The following is a 23,792-nucleotide window of genomic DNA, read 5'->3' on the forward strand; positions in this document are numbered from 1 at the left end:
TCCTGCAGAGGGGAATTTCACGTGCAGTTTATGGGATACACCTTTGGGGTTTAATTAAATTTATTATGTTCAAACTGTCAATTTTTGGGTTTTTTTTTTTTTCCTGAGTCCAGTTCAAGAAAGCTGTGGAAGGGTTCATAGGGATAAACAGGGAAGTGAACTGATTTGTTTGGGGATTTTAAGTTATTCTGAGGTGGGCTGGAACTGAAAATCAGAAGCAACAGGTAAAAGCTCTTCTGAAGCACAAAGCTGAGGACAGAACTCCATGTTGGTCGAGACATTTTCACTGCAGAATTCTTTATTTTTTTTTTTCTTAAACTAATTAAGCTCTGATGACTTCAGCTGTATTTTCAGTCTCTGATTAAGGGCATGATACTAATTAAACTCTTGAATTATTAAAAATGCAAATAGTCAGACCTGTGTGCAGCAGCAGAGTTGCTTTTCCATGCTCCAGGACAGCAATGGGAATATTTGACAGAGCCCCTTGTGGTCACAAGTTTTTCTCTTCCCTTTTTTATTGATGGCTGAACTCCACTGGATGCAGAACTAAAAAAATTCAGCTGCTGGGGTGTAAATGTCTTCAGTGCCTTGCAGCTACATAAAGAACTTTGATTAAAAGACAGCAAGTTTGGGGAGGAACTCTGGGTTTTTTGACGTCCTGACAGTGGCATTTTGGCTGGATGTGCTGTTGGGATTGAAATACCATCCAGTCCTCGGAGAGGCTCCCAGCAGCAGAACTCTTGGAGCTGCCTTTAAGCTCCCACTTTGTTGTCATAGCTCAAGGTGTGAAGCAGGATGAAGTGTTTGCACCTCTGCTGTCCCCTCAGCTCCTGTCCCCAGCATGCCCTGTGGCACACAGGGCTTTTCAGAGGGGTGTCCCCAGCCCAGGAGGTCTCACTGTGACCTTCTTGTCAGCCCAGGTGTGTTTTGGGGTCTCACTGCAGCTTTCCCTGCAGCCCAGGTGTGTTTTGGGGGTCTCACTGTGACCTTCCCTTCAGCCCAGGTGTGTTTTGGGGTCTCACTGTGACCTTCCCTGCAGCCCAGCTGTGTTTTAGTTGTGGTCCCGTTGAACAGGAGGGATCTGAGGGACGTTTTGATCTCTTTGCTGCCACATCTCAGCAGGCACCAAGCCCCTCTTTGGAGGAATGGCCATCCTGATGCACAAACACATCTCTAGAAGGGGTTTTGGGATCAGAAATGGGGCTCCTCTGCAGGGGTTCAGTGAGCTGGGCTTTGAGCTAAGCTGGGAGTTGTCGCCTCTCACTGTCCCCAGGTGTCACCGTGTACCCCGATCATGGCAATTTCTGTGTTTATTATAAAAAATATTGTGCTGTGCCAGATCCAAGAGCTTCAGCCGTACCTGGAGAGCCACTTCTGCATCTCTGCTATGCCCTGGTCACACTTTTGGGGCCATGGGACTCATGTCTGTCCCCTCCTGGAGCCTTTTGCCACTCTGGAGGCTCTGCTGGCCCTGGCAGCGGCTGCAGCTGGGACATTGGAGGAACATTCCAGAAGCCAATGCAGTTGTAACCTGCCCAGAGGGAAGCTTTTCCTGCTTAGCTCCTCACAAAGACACAAAATAAGGTGCAGGGGGCACAGTTCAAGTGCAGCAAGTGCATGCTGTATTTAATAACCTGCAAATCTCACCGGGGTGAAGTGACAACAAATTATTGGAGTCACTTACAGACAAAAGTGACCCAGTGGCTGCAGCTGAGACCAGTCAATGGCAGGTGAGGTGGTAGAGCCGTGGTTTTTTTTTTGTTCCCCTCCTAACTGTCCTTTTAGTGTAAAAACAAAGGAAGAAGTGGTCATTACTTCACCTATGACAAGGGATTTTTTCCCCTCCTCCTGCTCTAATGGGCTGCAGGTGTTTCACAGCCAGCCCAGCCTAATCAGGACAGACTTCCTGGCCACGGGCCAAAATTATAAAACTGTCCAGGGAGAGAAGAAAAGAAAAGAAAAGGGGTGGGGGAGTGTGGGAAGGAAAATAAAAAAAAAATTAAATAAAGCAAGTGAGGGAGTCAATCCATGCTGAGATTTTGTACTTTTGTGTCTCCTGAAGTGAATACATCAGGAATCAAAGGTTTGCAAAGTCATTCAGGCTCTCCAAAGGAGAGGGGGAACCATCTGCACGCCAGGATGGAGCTCTCTCCTCCCCGTGGCTCCGGGGTAACCCTGGCTGAGCTCCACCAGAGCGGGATGTGGGATCCTGCCTGGCTGTGGGTTCCTGCCAGGATAACGTGTGGGACCAGCCCTGGAGTGCTGGATCTCCATAGTGACGGCTCCGCCGCGCCAGAGCTGCCAGGGAATCGCTGTGGGCTTGTCCACTCTTCATTAATTAATCCCCTTTCGGCAAAATTGGAGCTGCAAAGACAAGGCAGAGCTCTGCAGCTTCTCACCCTGTTGGATTTTAGTGCTGGCTTGCCCTTAAGCCCCTCAAGGACAGCAATTCCCTGGAATTGCTGGAAGTTTGGGAAGATGGGATGGCAGCCCCCTGTGCCCCCTCAGCTGGGGCTGGGCTGGGGCTCTCCTGGGTGGGATCAATCTTGGGTGGGAGCCAAGGAGCAGCCAGGATGGGGGAGCACAGGAAAAGCTGGATCTGGCTGGCTCCCAGCAGTTGGTTTGCCTTGCCCCGAGGCACTGTGGCTAATGCTGAGAGATGGAGCCTCCAGAGGAGCCCCTGTGTCATTGTGGGAGGGCTCTGGGGACGCCCCTCACCTTCAGCTTCCTCAGGCAGCCCCTAAAGGTAAGTGAGATGTGTCCAAGCCTCAGGGCATGTCCATGGGAACAGTTGGAGTTTGGGGTCTGGACACCAGAATAATGAGCACGTCTGAGGTGAATGAATTCACAGGATTCCACACAACAGAGCCCAGCCACAGGAATCTTACCCAGATTTGTTCAGAGCCAGGCTTTGGTTGGGGCCAAACACTTTGTTTTGTTTGTTTATCTAAGATATGGGTTTGGATGCTTAGCAGGCAAAAAAGAAACCCAACCAAACAACAAAACCTTGAGTGATTGACGTTAATTATTTTCATTTCAGATCTCCTTTTGGCAGCTGGATGGGAAGGGAATGCCATGGCCAAGGAGGGATTGCCAAGGAGGGATTACCGAGGTTCAAGATGTATTCCAAGGGAACACGAGTTCTGTGTGGCACCTCTACACCAGGTCAGTGCCTTCTCCCTGGACTCGCTGCCAGAGCTCTGAGGAGCATCCCTGATTGCTCAGGGTCTGCAAGTGGCTTTAAGGGTGATCAAAATGGCACCCTGGAAATTCCCTGGTATCAGGAATTACATAGCTGCAAGGCTGAAATGATTCAGTAAATTGTATTTGATCAATTTTTTTTCTTATAGGAAGCAAATGGCTGATGAAAAGTTTCAGAAAGTGCTTTATAATCAGGCAGAGTGAGTCAGTTCTGTATTTTGTGCTTTTTTTTGCATTTTGTAGTTGGTTGGAAAAGTCTGTGAGCTCTGGTTTGTTGTTTACAAAGTGCTGAGAACACCGTGACACTTCTGAAAATACAAATAATAGTGGCAGGGAACAGTAGCTTATCAAACCTTTTCTGATGGCTTGGAAATCCCTGGATTCTTTTATTCTCCACCCCTTGGAGTATCCTGTGCTTCCATTTCTGGCTTTGCATGCCAGTAAAGCACAGCTGGGGCTGTGGAGATGGGACACAGAACCACACGGATTTGGGCTGGCAGGGACATGACTTCATGTTCCTTTCTCCTTCAGCTTATCTGAGGGGAGGAAACTGGGGACCTTATCTTTTTCTGAGTGGAAAAACTGATTTCAAGTGCACATGTTTGAAGCTGCAGCAGTGAGCCAGGTTGGCTTGACTAAACCACAAAATCTGACTGAGCCTAATTAGAAACCAGGATGCCTCCCAGCACTTAAAGGTTGCTTTCAAGATTCTGATGAGCTGACAAAACAGATTAGTGAGAGGTGGGATTGGTATGAGCCATGTTTGGCATTTTCCTGCTCTGTGGCAGCAGCAAGAGGCCCTGTGTGCAGATCAGAGCCTCCCGTGTGTGAGCCTGAGTGAATTCACTGCACGAAGCTCCCAGAGTGGATGGGGTGATGAACAGGAGGTGCTGCTCATCTTAGAACTAAATGTTGTTAATTTTAAATGACAAGAGGAGAGGTTTAGGTGAGATGTTAGGGAGATGATCAGAGGCTGGGCAGGCCCTGGCACAGGGTGCCCAGAGAATCTGTGGCTGCCTCTGGGTCCCTGGAAGTGCCCAAGGCCAGGCTAGATGGGTCTTGGAGCCACCTGGGATACTGGAAGGTGTCCCAGGGGTGGCAGTGGATGAGGTTTAAGGTTCCTTCCAACCTAAACCATCCTGGCATTCAGTGAAGAACAGCCCTGAGAACCCCAGGCTCTCAGAACTGATGCACAGAGAGCAGTTATTGCAGTCTGCCAGCTCCCAAATCCTGCTGGATTGTCTGAGAGCAGGGCTGAGGGTTTCAAGAGTTCAAGGAGGTCCCTGCAGTAGTTTTTCACACGTTTCTTTCCAGGATTAGTTTTGCTTTGAGGCAGTGCTGGATCGCTGTGTTCCCCATCCTTCACATGGCAGTGTTGGATGGGGCTGTGCCAGGCTGGTGGTGAGGGCAGGGCTGGTTTATACTGGACACCACTGGGACACACTGCAAACCTCCCAGTTCAGGGCCAGCAGGTGCTTTGGCCATCCAGGCCCTGCCAAGCTTCCTCCTGCTGCTCTCCTGCGTTCCAACATCCATCTTTGCCCATGTTTACAGTCTCTGCCCAGAGTCTGCAGTTTCCCTGGAGCCAGGGTTTTCTGTCCGAGGCGATGGAGCCGCTCCGACGCCCGCTGGCCCCGAGCACGGAGCTGAGCCACCCCTAACAGGTCCCCCTGCCTTCCCTGCAAGCACATGATGAGAGGTTTGAGGCTGAGCAGACAGCTGGTACGCTCTCCCAGGGCAGCCTCTGTGTCTGGGCCTCCGTTGTTTTTGTCCAAATCCCATCTGACTCCTTTCCAAAAGCGGTTCCGTCTGTAAAACCAGACCAGGTGCCTTTGGTCAGGCTCATTCCTGGAATACCAGCTAGGAGCAAAAAATCAGGTCTTTAAATAAGTAGGAAGATCATTACAAACTGGTTTTTGTTGGTTGTTTTTTTTTTCCTCATTTAAAGCTTTTGAATCTTCCCTTATGCTTTCCAGATAGAAAACTGACCTTGCTTGGACCAGTCCCTGGTTTTAGACATGATTTATTGCATCCTCTTTTAGGAGAGCTTCAAAACCACTCAGTGCCACCCTGCAGCCTCTGAAACCTCACCTCTAACACACATGCTCTGCACCTTGACCTCTCAGGTGTTTCACCAAGAGCAAAGCTCCCAGCAGGTCAGATGGAAGGTTTTGCTGTCCCTTTCCACTCCTTAATCTGTCAAAACAGCGAGGGGGGAAAAAAACCAAAAGCACCAAATAGACCTCACCAGCCAAACGTGGTGGAAGAGTTTAAAAGCTCTGGTGGCCTCTGAGCATTGGTTTAGTTCTGCATCCCTGCTCCCTGCCAGGCTTTGTCCCCCAGGCTGCCCTTCCTCCAAACAGTGCCACTGGCACGGGGCTGCTCCAGGGCTCCTGGTGCTGCCAAGGAGATGGGCCCTGATTTGGGAGAGGAGCTTTGCCAACCTTCTGTGCCGGGGCCTTTGCAAACTTCCCCGAAGCATCTGCTTTGTTTCTGGTGCTGGGTTGCCCTGAATGGTCCTTTTGTGTGCTCTGCCTGATGGCTCCAAGATAAATGTGACAGAATCCCCCGGGCACTGCGCTGCCCAGCGCGTCCCCGCCATGTCACTCGTGTTTATATTGCTGTGCCACCCCCAGCTCTGCCAGCACAGCCAGAGAGGGACAGAGGGGACAGCTTTGCTGGGTCTCTGCTCTCAGGGTCAGCTGTGGGGACACAGATGGGATAAACCCTAATAATGCCATGAGGTGCTGTTGGCTCATTTGAGGTGTGTGAAGCCACAGCAGAGCTGCGCTCCTGCAGGTTGGCAGTGGCTGCTCCTTTGCACCCCTTGATGCTCAAAGAAGGTTTCCATTGGATATATTGGAAAATTTGATTAATATTTAAGCACAGGGAGCAGAAAGAAGTGTTTCTGCTTCTAGGACTCGCAGGCCAGCTTGCTGGAGTGTCCCCAGTTCCAGGCATCACCCAGAGGGAGCCGCTGGGAGCCCGGCTCTGCCCTTGCTGTCTCTGGACAGTGTTTGGCTGCTTTTATCTCTCCAGGCTGTCTGGGGGAGTCAGGGCTCCATGCATTGCTCGGCATCTAATCTGCACTGCTGGACTCAGGCAGGCTCAGGGGGCCAGGGGGAAGGAGATAAGTAGGAGGGAGAAAGGTGGGAGTGGAAAATACCATCTTTGAGGGGACAGCAGGAAACCTGGGCTCGCTCACATCTTGGGAATTGCTCAGGACGTGGAGAAGTGAGTGTTTCCTGATCCTCTCTTTTATTTTTTTGCCTCTTTTTTTCTCCCTCTTGAAGATCACGAGGAAAACTGCCTAGTAGGGCTTGGCTGAGGGAACCCCAGCTTGGGGGATGAGCTTAGCAAATGTCACTAGAAAGTGTCCCAGATAGGTGGAACCTTGATCCACCTCAAGGTAGCTCCGTTGCAAAGATTTTCTTTGTGTTCTTTCCCTTTTTACCTGGATTTCCACTGACCATCACCTGCTCGGTCCAATCCTTGCCTACACCTGGAGTGGAGATCTCTGCCTGGAGGATGTTTTTTGTTTGTTGTTCACTTTTTACTGTGGAGAGGTGAATCCAGGTGGACACTAAATGAGGTTCCTCGGTGAGGGGAAGACAGCAGGAAAAATTTCTGACAGATAAAAGACATTATTGCTTCTGGATGAGAGGGATGGGAGGTGTTGTTTGAGAGGAGAGGTGGGGCTGTGGGGCAGGGCAGGAAGGGGAGGTGATCAGCTGTGTCCTTTCAAGTGCCTCACACCGCAGCATCAAAGTCCCCACGTGAATGTCACACACTGCCTTCTATGATTAAATTTGGGGATCCACTCACCCTTTCAGAGATCAATAACCCCAGGCTCTCTGTGCAGGCAGAGCTGGGATCACAGGATGCTCATGGCACGTTCTGCGTGCTTCAGGGATTGGTGCTGTCTGTTCTTTGTCTGCCCTGATGGAATCAATAAATGCCTTTGTAGGCACCTGTGTGGCAGGTGACGAGCTGAGCTGCTCGAGGTCGTTCAGCAGGGCACCCGGCAGCCTTTGAAAAAGAAAAGGATTTTGATCCAGAATAGTCCTCATGTCCTACTTTCCCAGTCCCTTGGGCCAGCTTGTTCCTAGAGCAGGGCTCTGAAAGCAAAGAGAAGAGAATTGTCTCCTCTCAGGGATGATCTAAGGAATCTGGTGTTTCTGCTGTCTCCAATCCTTTCTGTTCGCTCCAGCTGTCACCTGTTTTGTTCCTCCTGTGCCTCTCATTAACATCTTGGTGACAATTAGGTGAGGGATGACGTGGCAGGTTTATGATTTAGTTTCTGGTTGCTCTGGGTGCTCAGGCATTGATGGGAACTGTTGGTGTTTGTATGAGCCCAGTGCTGCTTCATCAAGGTGAAAAGAAATTTGGATTCGGACCCCTCTGGTTTCTGTCACCGCTTGAAACCACAGCTCGACCCCAAATGGACCCAGATTTTACATGCAATACACATTTCCCCCCATTCAGCCCGAGCCCAGGAGTGACACAGCCTCATTCAGAGCCATGAAAACAAATGCAAATCCCTGTGCCGTGGTTTGTTCTGCTGGATTAGCCCATTTTCCCCCTGGATCGATGCAGGGGCATGTGCAGGTGTTTTCTCTGTGGCAGCCCTGGCATGCAGGGGTTTGGAAGAGCCACTCTGGAAAGGGCACTGCCAATAAAAGGGGTTTTTTCAGGAGAAAAGAATGGATGCAGAATCCTGACCCTTTGGACCACATATCCTTCCATCCCTGGGACCCTTCATCATTCCTCCAACCTTCTTGCAGCGCTGGAGGATTATCACTGTAAAATAAAGCAGCCCTGGTAGGACGGGCTTTTTAATTTTATTTTCTTTTATTTGCTCAGGGGTTTAAAAATGGTATCTTTTAACCTGTCAGTTTGCATTTACAACACAGCTGAGGTTTGAAAGAGGCTGTCCAAAATGAAACCCAAGAGTAATAGGAGTGTGTTAGGGGAGCCAGTAGGCATTGAATAGTCTCTGTGGTGGCAGAAAAGCCTTAGGCTTCAACTGATTGCTAATTATGTGGCTTTATTCCTTTTTAAGAAAATACCATGCAAGGTTTGTGAAGGAGGTAAAGTGTGTTAATCTGTGCAGAGTTACCAATTTTGGGGTTGGTGGTTTTTTCTTTATTTTTTTCCCCCTCGTATTTTTTTTTTAAAAAAAATTCCCATGCCTCGATTTGGTTTTACAGCCTGGTTTGAAAACGAAGCCACATTCTCAAGTCCTGCCACCCATCTCTTAGAGGCCCTGTGTAAAGGGCACAAGTTATTCCACCTTAAAAAGAAAAGGGAAAAAAAAAAAAATGGGAAAAAAAAGCGCAAAACCCACGCTGTGCAGAGAGGGAGAGAGTTACAGCGAGTGGGCCCCCCGCTTTTCTCTGAGGGGGAATGTAAGCAGATCCTGCCTGAAACTGCTTCACTCAGCAGTTTTCAGCTTGTTTTAATTGGCCTGGCCTGAAAGAATTCTGAATGCTGTACCTGTGCCAATGAAAATGCAAATGTTTAAATGTTTCCCTCAGCCCGGGCTCGTGGGGCCTGTCCCCAGCACGGACACAGGGACGGGCTGGGAAACGGGCAGGCCTTGCCCTAACTGTGGGACAAAGGGCTTTGGAAAATCAAATGTGAGCAGGGAGAAATGCAGGGTTACCTGCTGCAAGTCCAAAAGGCTTTGGAAAATCGAGTGTGAGCAGGGAGAAATGCAGGGTTACCTGCTGCAAGTCCATCAAATTCAGGAGCTTTGCGTTGCCTGGCACTGGGCTGGAGGATTCTTGGCTTTTCTCTTTACAGATTTTGGTTTATCTGTGCAGTTTTCCTGTCAGGAATGTGCCCAGGGGCATCCCTGCAGCCCCTTGGGGCGGTGCTGGTGGGTGTCTTTATAAAATTGAGCTCTTAAACTGATCCCAGAACGTGCAGGGATGGGCAGGGTGGGCTCTGGGAGGGCCCAGTTCCCATTTCACTCCTCTGGATAGGAATGAATCCATTTCACTCCATTGGACTGGTTTAGGGAGTGTTTGTAGGGGCACAGGAAAGGATTGCAGCCCCTTATCCCATTTTTCTGCTGTTCATTCCCTGGAGATGCTGGTCCTACACTGGATTGTCCTTCATTGAACCCCAGAATGGTTTGGGTTGGACAGGACATTAAATATCTTCTCCTTCCACCCCTGCCAGGGACAGGGACACCTTCCACTGTCCCAGGCTGCTCCAACCTGGCCCTGGACACTTCCAGGGATGGGGCAGCCACAGCTTCTCTGGGAAATCTATTCCATCCCAAAGCATTTCTTTTTATGCTGTTCATCTCCAAAAAGAAGCTGCATTATCTAAAAAAAAACAAAACCAAAAAACACCAGACCAAACTAAAGCAGCAATAATTCCTTTGAAATTACTGAATTTTGTGTGTTTGCACACCCCATGTGGGGCTGGGCTCCAATATTCCTCGCAGATGGAAGTTTTCCTTGTGCTGGGCATCCCTCAGGGTGACCACTCTTAGTGCAGATAACTCCACAATACAAATATTACAAATTAAAAGCACGTTTGTAGGCATCCACAAATCATCCTCTCTCCTAAAGGGCACATCCTAAAGTTCTGGAATGAGAGAAAAAGAAAAATTACCTGGCTCAGCTTCTTTTTCTTCCTCATGTCAGATAACAGCCCAGCTGTGAATTGGGAAAAGAATTAATTTTCAATAACTGGTTGATCAATTCTTTTCTGTCTTTGCAATTCCCTACTCGGTAATGAATATGCATCCCCTGCATTTTCCATAGAACTATCCAGCATCTTAGGGTATTTAAAATTAGATCTGTATACATTTACAGAGTAATGATTATTCTGAATTTCATCCGAGGCAATTAAAAAAGCATCATGATGACATTTAAGGTGATATTTTTCTCCCCTATGTTAAATAATTATAAATAATAATAATGATTAAACAAATTATTCTGTTCCTCCCAGTCTGGATCAACCTTTAGGTTAATAATCTAAATCATTAAAATTCATCTGTCTCTCCAAGGATTGAGTAGTTAAAAAAAAAACATTGGAGGAACCTTTCTGCAGAAGGGTGATTGATAATTACCAAAGCAAAGATGTTTTGTGGGTGAAAAATGGGGCAGCTCAGCAGATTGATTGGATTTGATGCTAGTTGGGTTGAGGTGATGTTTCAGCAAGTAAACTTCTTTTTTATCAGTTTTTTCAGCTGGCATCCTCTTTGAGAGATGATGCAGGGCTCAAGTCCAAACCAGTTTCCCACCAGGTGAAGCCATGGGGTGACCTCAGGTCACTGAGGGCCATTTTTGGAGATTATTTGTTAATTAGAATAGGAGTTAGGCTCTTATACCTGTAATTTTTTATTATTTTTACTCAAACTGCCTCTGCAAATGAGATTTTCTTGGCTAATTTAAATAATTTAAAATCCAGAGCTGAGACTGGTAGTGTCCATCATTTCCTCTACTTTAGGGTTGGTTGATTTACCCCAAGGTCTGCCTAAATCTCTTTATTTGGGATTTAAAGCACCAAAACAAAGAGTTGAGAATGGCAAATCCCCTTTTGGGAAACCCAACTTTTGGGACTCAACTTTTAGAAAGCTCAACTTTTAGGACCCAGCTTTTGGGAAACCAGACTTTTGGGAAACCAAACTTTTAGGACTCAACTTTTAGAAAACCCAGCTTTTGGGCAACCCAACTTTTGGGAAACCAAACTTTTGAGAAACCCAACTTTTAGGACTCAACTTTTAGGACTCAACTTTTGGGAAACTCAAATTTTAGGACCCAGCTTTTGGGAGATTACAGCTGAAAGATGAATCAGTTTCAAGCTCTCAGCCCCTTTTTCTGTAGACATTACAACAACAATATAGGGGAAAAAAACCCAGTTCTGTTGAGCAGAGCAGAGCAGGATCACTCCCTGAAAGGTGTTTGGGCTCTTTTGGACACTCCCCTGGATAATCAGACTCTCCTGGCCACGAGGAGCCGAGGCAGGATGGATTTCCAATGAGGGGAGGGAAGATCAGGCTCTCCCTGCGGGCTTTATTGGATTGTGCCTTGCTCTTTGCAGAGTTTCTCAGGAGTTATCTGGGTTCATCCATCTTCCCCCCTCCCTCTGGGCTATTAAATCCTTTCCCATCCTGCTACAACCAAGCTTTTATGTTGTCTTTATAAATTGCTTTTTTGTTGTTGTCGAATGTGACTGAGGTTTGCAGGAAAACAATCTCCCTTCAAAGGAGTTGAGACCAAATGGATTCCCTAAATACAGAATTGGAATAAGAGTATGGAAACACCCCCTTCAGAGGAATTGGGATCAAAAAGATTCCCTAAATAAAGGGATATAAAATAAGGGTGTATGAACATCCCTTTTCAAAGGAATTTGGACCAAATGGGTTCTCTATATACAGAATATAGACTAAAGATAAAAAATGAGGATGTATAAACACCCCTTTCAAAGGAATTAGGGCCAAATGGGTTCCCTGTATACAGAATATGGAATAAAGATGTAGAATAAGGATATAGAAACACTCTTTTCAAAGGAATTGGCCAAAATGGATTCCTATATATGGAATATAGACAAAAGATATAAAATAAGGGTATGCAAACAGCTCCCTCAAAGGAATTGGGACCAAATAGTTCCCTACATAAAGAATATAAGGATATAAAATAAGGGTATATAAACACCTTCCTTCAGAGAAATTGAGGCAAAATAGATTCCCTATATCCAAAATTTGGAATCAAGGTATAGAATAAGGATGTACCTGTACCCCCTTCAGAAGAACTGAGACCACAAAGATTTCCTGTGTAAAGAAGATAGACTAAGGGTATGGAATAAGGATATATGAACACCCCATTCAGAGGAGCTGGGACCAAATGGATCCCCTACATACAGAATATGGAATAAAGATATAGAATAAGGGTATATAAACACCCCTTTCAGAGGAATCGGGGCCAAATAGGTTCCCTAAATACAGAATATGGAATAAGGATCTATAAACCTTCAAAGGAATTAGGACCAAACAGATTCCCTTTATGTGGAGTATAGCCTAAGGATATACAGAACACAGACAGATCTGGGGGACTTTGCAGTTCCATCTGCTTTCACTGCACACAGATCCTGGGTGTTGGTAACTCTCCTTTCCCTATTTTCTCTCTTTCCCCTATTTTCCCCTTTCAAACACATTTTTATCCTCCCATCCCCTCCCTTTCCTGCCTCCTCAGCACCCTGGGTATCCCTTGCACCTCAGCGCCTTTATCCCAGCTCCTCTGGAAAGGCAGGGATTCTCCTGAGCCCAGCCCAGCCCCAGCCCCTGCTGCTGCAGACAGACAGACAGACAGACAGCCTGCCATGCCCTGGAGAACAGCCCTGCTCAGGAAATGTAGCTATTTCCGCTCTGCCTGCAGTCAGGAAATGAGGAGGAGGCAGCGCTGAAGATATTTTTTGAATTTGACAGGATTTTTTTTCCTCTCTTCGGAGCAAGGAATGCTCAGGGGGGTGCTGGAAGCCAAGGAGGCACTGCTGGATTTTGGGGTCATGTTGGACTCTGGGGTTGTGTCAGAGCCGGGTTAAGGTTTGGGATGTGAAAGCAGAAAAATGGGATCAAATGATCCAAAGATTCGAAGCCAGAATAGTAAACATGACCTCATAAAGAGTCTCTGCTTTCCCTTGCTGACGTCCTCATTTGCTTGTTTGACTTTAAACCAATTTTTTTTTTCTTTTTGGAGATGGTTTTGGTTTCAGTGTTTGATGTGGAGCTAAATGATTTCAATTAAAATGGAATCATTTTAATTCTGTTCAGAATCCAGAGCAGCACCTTTAGGGTGCTGCACGTGTGGAAATTCCCATCCGATCCCACTGCACTGAAAAGGGATTCAGCTCCCACATTTTAATATTGGCCCACTTTTACGTTCATTTTAAATAGATTTTCTTCAAATTAATCTCATGAGATTGTAAAGCAGTCAAGGGTGCTTTAGTTTTAATAGAAGATGTGTGGCTAATCCCCTAGATTTTTTAAAAATCTCCTTCCTATTAGTGGGAATATCCTGGAAATTCCTACTGCAAGTAGTGCTTGAAACCCTGAAAGTGTTTCCAGTGGAGATGGAAAAATAATAATGGTGATCATTTAGTGGTGTTTGAGAAATTTGTTGGTTTTAGAGTTAAACAGAAGATAATTCCTGCAAAATACAAATTTAGCTCTTTTCAGAAACAGGCCCAGACTTTCTCTGAAGGAAGGTTTGCCTCTTCCTGAAAAAATAGATTTGATCAGAATTTGCCATTTCATCAAAATATTGACAATTTTTAAAAGGCAATGTGTACTCACAAGGGATGGATTAAAAGGTTTCTCCGTTGACATTGGATTTTTCTTTAATATATGAAAAACTATGAAAACTACACAGAGGTAAAACACAAAAAGCAATTTCTAATGAGAGATAAAACATTTGTTTGAAAGTTTTTTAATGGAGTTTTACAGGATATAAAAGTTTTTCCTGGTGTCATTCCCCACAAAAATGTTGTTGCACCATTATCCTGATTTTTCCCAGGGTGTTTCCACCACAGTTCCCTGGAATCTTGTGGGATTATGGCTGAAATATGAGCTCCATTTTTTGATGTTTTCGGACCAGAATCCCAAACCAGAGGCCAAAATCCTGCCATCACCTCGGGAAGGGCCTCTGCCCTAAGTGTGGCTATTCCAAGAGTTCCTACAGCAAACCTTTCCCAAGGAAGGGATGCATGGAGCAGCTGGATCTGCACCCCAAAGCAGCCAGATCTCATGTCTGTACCCCTGGAGCCCCACCTGTGGTGTTTAGGAATTGGAAATGTTTGCTTGAAATTCCAAACTGGGATCCCAGCTGGATTTTCGTCCTGCAGATCCTTGGTCTTTTTTTTCCTGCAATCCCAAAATCCGCTTTGCTGTGCCACGCCGTGCTTGGCTTCCCACAGGTGGAATCGTGGAGTGGTTTGGGCTGGAAAAGACCTTAAAGGTCCTCATTCCCTGTTTAGGTTGGCAAAGGAAGTTGAGTGTGCTCAAAGAGCAGCAGAGCCGTGGATTGCAGCTCTGGAGAGACAAAAAGGAGGGGAAAAAAGCTGAAATTATTTTCTCGTGGTCATCCAGAAGGGAAAACGGGCAGAGATAAATCTGACCTGCACTGCTAAGCTTGTTCCCTCAGCACCCAGTGCCTCCCAAGATCCCTGATATTCCCACTGAGCTCAGCTGCGGCCAAGGAAACGCAAATATTGTTCCTCAGGTCCCCATCCCAGCCCCGTTAGCACCACCCATCACCCCAGAGGGTGTCTGGAGGCTCAGTGAGGCGCTTGGGATTTCGGCTGGTGCCTGCAGGAGGAGCGTCCAGCGTGCTTGGTTTGGGTTTTCTGTGGCAGAGCACAAATAACATTTGCTCACGAGGCAGAGCAGGGACACGGTGCCAGAAATAGAGGCTCCCGACAATGCTGCAGGATGTTGCTGTGGTGTTATCATATGATTCATCCACTATGAGGCTGAACAATCAGTAACCTCAAGACACTCTCACTTTCACGCCCTCTGACACACATTCCACTGAGGACAAATATCCTCTGCGTGAGTAAAACCTCAGGACTGGGGTTTTTTAACTCGTAAAGGTCACTCTGTGAGTGCTCAGATGTTGAGTTTGAACTTCGCTGCCCGGTCCTTGAGCGTGGGGAGGGTTTTGAGTGCTGTGAAGTGCTGGTTTAGAAAATCCTTTCTGGATGCTGATCACACTGATGGCTGTGGAGAGGGACTCCAAAAAGCCCATGGTGGAAACCACTGAAATCAATTACAAAGAGAATAAATTTGGCCCAGATGTTGTGATACAACTGAGCTGAAGGCAGGAGGGAGTTGGGCTGAGGAGGAGATCCAGGAAAGCAGGAAAAGACATGGCTGGAAGCATTCAGGGGATTGCAGGAGGGTTCTTCTCATGAAAAAAAATCCTTTTTCTTGGTGGCAGGAAGAACACCTGGTACCAGGTGAGCAGCTGGATTTGGAGACTTTTTGTTCCAAATAAATGTCCCCAACCATGGAGAACAACAGGGTAATGGATGAGCTTCCATGCAATTCCTTCTGTTGGAAGTGTTTTGTTATTTTACCATGGCTGAGGGCCACCACTGGCCGTGCACTTGGTGATTATGTTTATTTAATTGGATTTCAATTACTCCTGGACCCCCTTTTCCGAGCTTGGCTCTTGCCGGTGGTGGCCCCTCCAGCTCTGGGCTCTTTTCCCTTGCAGCACTAGATGGCAGTGTAATGGCAAAAACCCTGCCCTGCCGGGGAGGAAAAAGCTCATTTCACCCCCAAAACCACCCGGGAGGAAATTTAAAATTTGAACACAAAACAACCAGACCTTAAAAATTCCTCTCCAATCTCTTGAAATTCCCACAACGGGCTCTGGGGAGAACCAAGACAGGTTCTTCACTGATAACCCAGTGGCACAGGAGTGATGCCAATTTGTGCCACACACAGATTTGGCCCACAGCTGTACCACAGCCAAACTTGTATTTTTGAGACAAGAATATTTGGTCAGGAGATTTGGGTGAGGTCGAAAATGCAGAAGCACCAAAACAAAAATGATATTATTCTTCAAAATGAAGCTCATAATTCCTCACCAGGATCATGTTTGGAGTTGCTTTGCAGCCTCAGAGGTTGTGGTGCAATAAATTAAGCTGTGGATCATCTCATTTCAGATCCCTGAAGGATCCAATCCCAATTTTGTGGCCCCAAAAGGGGATTTAAGTGGTGCACAGGCTCGATTTTCTGTAGGGAAAATTCCATGCCATGGAAGCACATGGGGTACGTGCATTCATGTCTGTTTTCTTAGGTCTGGATTAGCGCCCTGGTTTATGACCAAACCTTTAAAAAAGGAGGAAAATGTCACAGTATAGAAAAATAAACAGGGTAAAAAGAAATGGCAGAAGGACCAGGCTGAACATGGCCCTTTCTGGACGTCACCAAGACACAGCTGCTGGCCCGGAGCGAGATCTGAAGGTCTTTGTTAGGAAACGTTATTGCTGAGATTTTCACTGTTTGGATTTCCTGTTTTCCTCACTTCTGGACCCTTTAACTTCTGTAATCTAAGCAGGGTCAGGTCTGGTCATCCGTGGGGAAACAGGCTGGCTGTGAACAACAAGTGCTGCTGTAGGTGAGCGCTGGGGAGGTGCTGGAGCCAGCCAGGATCCTCAGCACAGCCTGCTCCGACCTTCTGGGCACTGCTGGCCAAAAGACTTCCCTGACTGGATGAAAAATACCCAGCCTTGATTTTGAAACGTTGAGTGATGGAAATCCACCCACTGTCCTTCAGGAGCGCCTGCAGGGGGGAATTGCCTTTGGCTGATAAAGATGAGTGTCTTGGTTCTGGTCAAAACCTACTCAGGTTTAATCTCCTTGTGGTTCTACCTGTCTGTATTTCTCGTGGAAATGTTTTGTACAAGTCTTTGATGCCCTTGGATAATGATATGCTCCAAAAGATGCTCCAAGAGCCGTCATCTCCCAGATAAGATGTGAAAGTCTGATGGGAACCAGCTGATCTCTCTCAAAAACCATAATATTTTTAGGATGTGTCAAAATCCATTCAGGTCTGACCATCCACAAACTCCCCAGGCAGTATCGGTGTCACAAATGTTTTTAGCAGTCCTGGGCTGGGCTGGGGATCTCTGTGTCTCCATTGACACTGGGACAATTTTCCTTGCAATAATTAAAGCAAATTCAACTAGAAAGGATGAAATGAAAGCAGTGTGAAGGTGCAGGGTTGAAAATAAAGGTTTAAAAGTCCCACCCACTTGTTGGCAAGGGATTATAACCCCATGGTGGTAGGGGCTGTTATGTTGCTGTGTAAGATTCTTTGTCACTGTGTAATATTTAATAATTCCTCTGAGTGGAGTGATTAAAGCTGTACAACATGGCCAGGTGAGCCTGGGAGTAAATCTGTCTGTCAGCTTTGTGTGGAGTCTGAAGGAACAAAAGCCAAGGTGTGCTGAGCTCAGTCTCCCTCCTGGACATGCTTTTGGTGTAAAATAAACTTGTCCCCATCCCTGGGGGATGACCAGGAATTCTGCTGAGTACCATCAGCATCCTTCTTTTCCTTTTCAGCATTCAGCCTCCTACCTCAAACTGATTTTGGCCAGTTGGGTTTGCTCTGCAAGGTGATCTTCACATGGCTAAAAAGCTTCATTTCTTTCCTGATTATCCGTGGTCCATTGTCTCAGTTACCCACTGGCTTTTCTCGGTCATTGTGGCACCGCTCATGCATAAATTCTTTGGGACAGTGAAATCTTTCCAGCCACAACTCAAATTTAATTCAACTGAGAAGACTTTCACAGGGTTGGATTTATCCCAGGACCTCCACCCAACATTTTGGTTTTCCCCTTGAAATCCATAGGTGGAATTGATGCCACGCTGGCTTTTAGGGCTCCTCATTTTTAGGGTTGTCTTGAAGGAAGGCAGAGAAATCACTGGGGCTGTATCGCTTTGTGTAGGAGGAGATTTGGGTCTGTGCTTTGCTAGACGGGCAATGTGTGGCTCCAGTGAGGTTGTCAGGAATCTGAAGGTGTCCGGGCACACCGAATTATGAATTTTGTTTGGAGCAAGAAGAGCCGGGGCGCTGCCGCGGTCCCGGGAGCGCGTTCCCACCTCTCCTCTTCCGAGCAGGTGGACTGGGCAGCAGCCGCAGCTCTCCCGCTCCCTGACCTTCCAGCAGCGCTGCTCCAACAGGACGTGGTGATTTACAAGGCCAAGGGCCAGCAGGAAATTCCGACCTCCACCCCCCCGGAGCACGGAGGAAGCCGGAGCAGCTCCGTGACTCAGAGGCGCTCCTGAGTCACCGCGGCCGCGGTTCCTGCGCTCCGCTCCTGACCCTGCCGAGCCCTGCTGCAATTCACTGGCCTTACTGGAGGAGGAAATGCGTGCTGGAAAAAAACAAACAAACAAACAAACAAACAAAAAAGACCCGATTTGGTTAATGCTATTCTTTAATAAACAACTTATGGCAGGTGCCTGGCAGCTTATGATAATTAACGGGGTATTTATTGGGATCAGAAAATACGCTGAGCTGAACAAGTCTCTCATCTGTCCTTGGCTCGCTGCGGCGGGATGGGGTCATTGGCTGTCTGGCTGCAGATAATAAATCAAAGGGCTGGAGAAACTGCAGGAGAGAGGGCATGAACTGCCCGAACATTCAGCTCATTGTGGCAGAGAACGCGGAGCTTTCCCAGCCACATTTTCACTTATCTCCGAGCCAGTTATTCCCTGCAGGCGGCTGAGCTGTCCGAGTAAACAGAGGTCACTTTACCTTGCCTAAACAATGACTTTGCTATAGTGGCTGCCAGCTCCGGAGCAGCCAGGACGAGCTTTGAAGGCTGCTTGGGAGCGGGGCTGCCAGGGAGAGCGCATCAGTCAGTCTGGTGTTCCTGGGCAGGATTTGGGATGCTCGGGGAGATGCTGGTGTGCCTGGGCAGGATTTGGGATGCTCAGGGAGATGCTGGTGTGCCTGGGCAGGATTTGGGATGCTCAGGGAGGTGCTGTGGTGCTCAGGCAGGATTTGGGATGCTCAGGGAGATGCTGTGGTGCTCAGGCAGGATTTGGGATGCTCAGGGAGATGCTGGTGTGCCTGGGCAGGATTTGGGATGCTCAGGGAGGTGCTGGTGTGCCTGGGCAGGATTTGGGATGCTCAGGGAGGTGCTGTGGTGCTCAGGCAGGATTTGGGATGCTCAGGGAGGTGCTGGTGTGCCTGGGCAGGATTTGGGATGCTCAGGGAGATGCTGGTGTTCCTGGGCAGGGTTTGGGATGCACAGTGTGGTGCTCAGGCAGGATTTGGGATGCTCAGGGAGATGCTGGTATGCCTGGGCAGGATTTGGGATGCTCAGGGAGATGCTGTGGTGCTCGGGCAGGATTTGGGATGCTCAGGGAGATGCTGGTGTGCCTGGGCAGGATTTGGGATGCTCAGTGTGGTGCTCAGGCAGGATTTGGGATGCTCAGGGAGGTGCTGTGGTGCCTGGGCAGAATTTGGGATGCTCAGGGAGATGCTGGTGTGCCTGGGCAGGATTTGGGATGCTCAGGGAGGTGCTGTGGTGCTCAGGCAGGATTTGGGATGCTCAGGGAGGTGCTGTGGTGCTCAGGCAGGATTTGGGATGCTCAGGGAGATGCTGTGGTGCTCAGGCAGGATTTGGGATGCTCAGGGAGGTGCTGGTGTGCCTGGGCAGGATTTGGGATGCTCAGTGTGGTGCTCAGGCAGGATTTGGGATGCTCAGGGAGATGCTGTGGTGCCTGGGCAGAATTTGGGATGCTCAGGGAGATGCTGGTGTGCCTAGGCAGGATTTGGGATGCTCAGGGAGGTGCTGTGGTGCTCAGGCAGGATTTGGGATGCTCAGGGAGGTGCTGTGGTGCTCAGGCAGGATTTGGGATGCTCAGGGAGGTGCTGTGGTGCTCAGGCAGGATTTGGGATGCTCAGGGAGGTGCTGTGGTGCTCAGGCAGGATTTGGGATGCTCAGGGAGGTGCTGTGGTGCTCAGGCAGGATTTGGGATGCTCAGGGAGGTGCTGTGGTGCTCAGGCAGGATTTGGGATGCTCAGGGAGGTGCTGTGGTGCTCAGGCAGGATTTGGGATGCTCAGGGAGGTGCTGCCGTGGAGGATCAGCTGATCCCGGGCTGTGAGTGAGGATGGAGCACACGAACGAGCAGAGTGGCTGAGGAGGAAACGGCCAGGAGCTGGGGGAGTGGAGAAGGGATGACTTTCCTCTGATGTCAAAAATCCCATCATTCAGTGCTCGCCGTGAAAAAGGCGAGAGGAGAAGAATGTGGAGAGAGGGAGAGGGACAGGGAGAAGAAATGAAGGGAAAGGACACGCTGGTTTTTCTCCTGAACCTTGTAGGCTAAGCTTGTCCACCTTGGCAGGATGGAGAAATGAGGCTGATCCCGAATGCCAAGCCCTGCAGAGCCTTGCAAGCCCCAGGGATTGTTCCCATCCCCATCCCGATCTGGACTTGGTTAGTACTGCCTTGGTATGAATAATCAGGGAGATAAAAAATTGTCAAGAAACTTACAGCAGTTTCCACAGGGCTCTCTTTGCCTTTAGCTTTTATTTCTGGCAGTTTGAATTTCCTGTTCACTGTGGTCGTGCCTGATCCTCACAGGATTTTTGCAGGGCTGGGAGGAAGGATCAGGGCTGGATGGAAGTGGAGAAGCAGCAGAGCTGGAGCTGCCCTGGAGCTCTGTCCAGGTTCCCATTTCTTCCTTCTGAGGGGCTGAATATCAAAAAGGTGCCAGGTTTTGTCCTTCATGCATTTTGCTGTGTGCCTGTAATTAGTTTCTTAACTGAAAAAGCTTTCTCAACTGGAAAAAAAAAAAAAAGAAAAAGGAAAGGAAAGGGAAAAAAAAAAAAAGCAAAACCAACCCCCCACATTTTTGGCAATGGGTTGTTTTTCTAAGCAATTAATTAAGCACTGATTTTAAAAGAATTTGAATGAATCCTTCTACTCTGTGTCAAGCATGGATTTTGTATTAATCACTTCACTACTCGCTGCCTGAATAAGGACTGAAAAAAGGATGCAGGGAGTAAAAATTTCCCCAGGAAATAAATCAGACAAGGAACCTATGCCTCATCTCGCCTCCTCCAAGTGAAGAAAGAGAGGATTTTGTCACTGGTGGGTCAGTTTACAAACGTGTCCTTTGCAGGGTGAGTCAGAGAGAGCGATGCATTTCACAGCAATGCATTTCACAGCAATGCAGCCACAGATGCAGCTGGAACCAGCGCTGAATATCAGCCAAAGATAAACAGGAGTGAATCCTCGTGCCCATCAGAGTCAGCAGAATGGAAATGCAACCTGTCAGATCTGCTCGTGTGTCAGCCAGCTCTTGCTGCGTTTGAAACCAGTGTCAAAATTCCCTCTGGCTTCCATGGGAGCAGGGAAATCCCTCGGGATTTGTCATTTCCCTTTGCTGATAAGGGAGAGATGGGCATTTTTATAAGATGGAGTTGGTGGATCCGGTATTTTCCCTGGAATTTTGGGTGGGATGCAGTGTCCAGTGGATGCTCCCAGGTGGGCATCACCCCTTTGTAATAAAAATTGGGAGCAGGTGGGAAGCGCTGCTGTCTCCAAACTGGGATGAATGCATTGCGAGTTTGAAGTTTTCCAAAATGCTGGACAAATATTTATGTTTTTTTCCCCCAAACATCAGCCTTTGTTAGCGTTACAGCTCTTAAGGGATGTGCAAAAGCTGTTGTTGTGAAAGCACCATCAAGATTTGTTGTTGATGTTTTGGTTGTGGGCGAGATAATGAGATTTAGCCGAGAATCTGAGCTGAAATATGAAAATTTTAATATTTTTCCCTGGTTTCACTTTCCCCAGTGTTTCCTGAGACTAAACCTTGTTAAGTGTGTTAATCCTTGTGGGTTTGGGGTTGTTTTAGTGGTTTTTTTGTAGCTTTCCAGGCTGTAAAAGTGTTTAGGCAAGAGGATGAAATATTTGTTGGGTCGGCGGTGAGATCACAATTTATTGCTGGCCAAGATCCTGAAGTGGGAGAAGAGGAATGGCTGAGATGCTGCAGGTCTTTCTTTGGGATAATGGTCATCCTTGGAAAGATCTGTGATGAAAGCAGTTCCTCGATGGAATGTGTGTTTATCAGAGAGGTTTTTCAGCCTCTGGGCTCAAAGACCCTCCCAGTTTGCAAACAGCAGCAAAATGGCAACGCTGGGGCAAAAATAATCTTGGGAAGGAGGTGGGGAATGGCAGAGCTGGAGCCAAATTTAAATTTTCCTTTAACCACGAGTCCTCTTCTCTTTAGGGTTAAACGTTTCTTCTCAGGAGAGCCAGAGGCTCTTGATTATCCATGCAAAACAGGCCGGGGCTTTGATTCGTAAGGTTTTGTCTGCCACACTTTTAAACGGAATAAGCTTAATTTAGATCCCCACACAAAAATCCAAATTGGACTGTGGAGACACAGCCTCACTTTCCCTCTCTTATCCCGAGGCACCATTCCCCACCCTTCCCCTTCTTCTCCATCCATCCATCCCCCCCAAAAAAAAATCCCAACCCAAGCCTGGCTTTGATCGGAGCACATTGGGGGGATCGGGGAACAATTAAAGCGATGATGTGTGTGCTTGAAGGAGAAAAGCGAGCTGCGGTAGCTGTGCTTTGACAGGTCTTTGGAGGATTTCAAGGAAGTTACACCCACTTCATTCATGATAATCGGCTGTTTAACGCCGAGCAGCTCAGTGTTATGAATGAAAAGGGAGCGTGTTTTGGCTTGCAAGAACAACTCGCAAATCTAATGCTTCACTCGTCAAATAACCAGCCACGTTCACAAAAAAAAAAAGAAGAAAAAAAAAAAAGAAAAGAAGGGGAAAAAGGGGAAAAAAAAATTATATTGACTTCATTCTTGAAATTAATGGATGAGGGATTTAGCGGGGAAAAAAATAATCCTGCAACACCTAAAGCTGCATCTTCTCTTTCTGTAGGAATCCAAAAGCCTTTTACCTCCCTTTGACGTGTTTGTAACTCTTTGGGGTTGGATGAGTTGGGGGAGAAAATGCAGCCCCTGCTGGACTCTGATGCAGCTAAAGGCAGATCCTGGTGACTTTTTGTGCATTTGATCAGAACATGGTGAATTGTTGGATTTCGCGTCATTTTGGGGCAGAAAGAGAACAGAAGGGAAGAGAGTGTTAGGAAGGAGCAAGTTTGGATTTGGATGGATTGCAGAGGCTCTGTGGGCTCTCTGCTGTGCCTGAGCAGGCTCATTGATTAGGAATATATTGATTTTTGGGGGTATTGAAGCAGGATTTGTGGAATATTATGATTTCCTGGAGCTGCCCTGTGCCAGGTGCTTCACCCCTTCTGGTGTACAGACTTGGATGACTCCTGGGAGGTTGTTGGAGGCCAATGTTGGTTAGGATATGTTGAATTAAAGGCAAAAATACTTTGAGGGAACCTTTCTACCTTCCCTTATTCCCAGTTCTTTGGGAATAAAATGGCTTTTTGGAGGAGCAACGTGCCCAACCATCCCGCTGCCTCCTGCAGCAGGCAGGGAAGGGATCTGTGCCTGGGCAGGAAGGAATGCAGCTCCTTTGATCCCATTAAACACCCACAGGTGGTTGCAAAACTTTTTGCCACTGAGCTGAGCTGAATATTTATTAATTGGAGTTTAGGAAGGAACGTGTGGAATCATTTCCCTCGCTGCTTCTCGTCTGGGTTTGGGGTAAAAGTGCCAGCTGGGATGGTTTTAATTCGAGCAGAATTTGACAAAGCATTAATTGGTGCATCCATCGAGGGCTTTGCTGTGTTTGTGGAGCTGACCTCGCCCTGAAAAGGGGAAGTTTTGCTCAAAGGAAGCCAAAAAAAAATCAATTGGAGAAAACACAATTCCATCTGATGATGTTCCATCTTTGGTCAGCAGCTGGGAGCCTCTGATGGAAGGTGGGAGAACAAATTTTCCTCATTGTTTTAGCACTGAAATAATTCCCAGAACAGCGTTTGGCTCAAGGCAGGATTGCACTGGAGCCCTTCCCACTTAAAAGTGGGGGGAAAAAGGGCAGTTTGGGCAAAAAGGGCAGAAAGGGCTGAAGGCAAAGGTGGGTTGGATGGAGCCTGGGATAGAAGGGCG

General features: G+C 47.6%; 1 protein-coding gene across 2 annotated transcripts in view; it reads left to right on the forward strand.

The window, feature by feature from the left end:
- LOC111939319 (uncharacterized) overlaps positions 1-23,792 on the forward strand; it is a 143,051-nt gene that overhangs the window by 67,705 nt on the left and 51,554 nt on the right. For both annotated transcript variants that reach the window (XR_015278844.1, XM_086861031.1), the window contains one exon: positions 3,041-3,165. Coding sequence is in view for 1 of the 2 variants with exons in the window: in XM_086861031.1 (XP_086717157.1) it covers positions 3,076-3,165 (90 nt within the window). In the remaining variant the exon portion in view is untranslated. The remainder of the gene's footprint in view (positions 1-3,040; positions 3,166-23,792) is intronic.

The sequence above is a fragment of the Cyanistes caeruleus genome, chromosome 23 (genome assembly GCF_971803275.1).
Source record: "Cyanistes caeruleus chromosome 23, bCyaCae1.hap1.1, whole genome shotgun sequence".
Lineage (NCBI taxonomy): Eukaryota > Metazoa > Chordata > Aves > Passeriformes > Paridae > Cyanistes > Cyanistes caeruleus.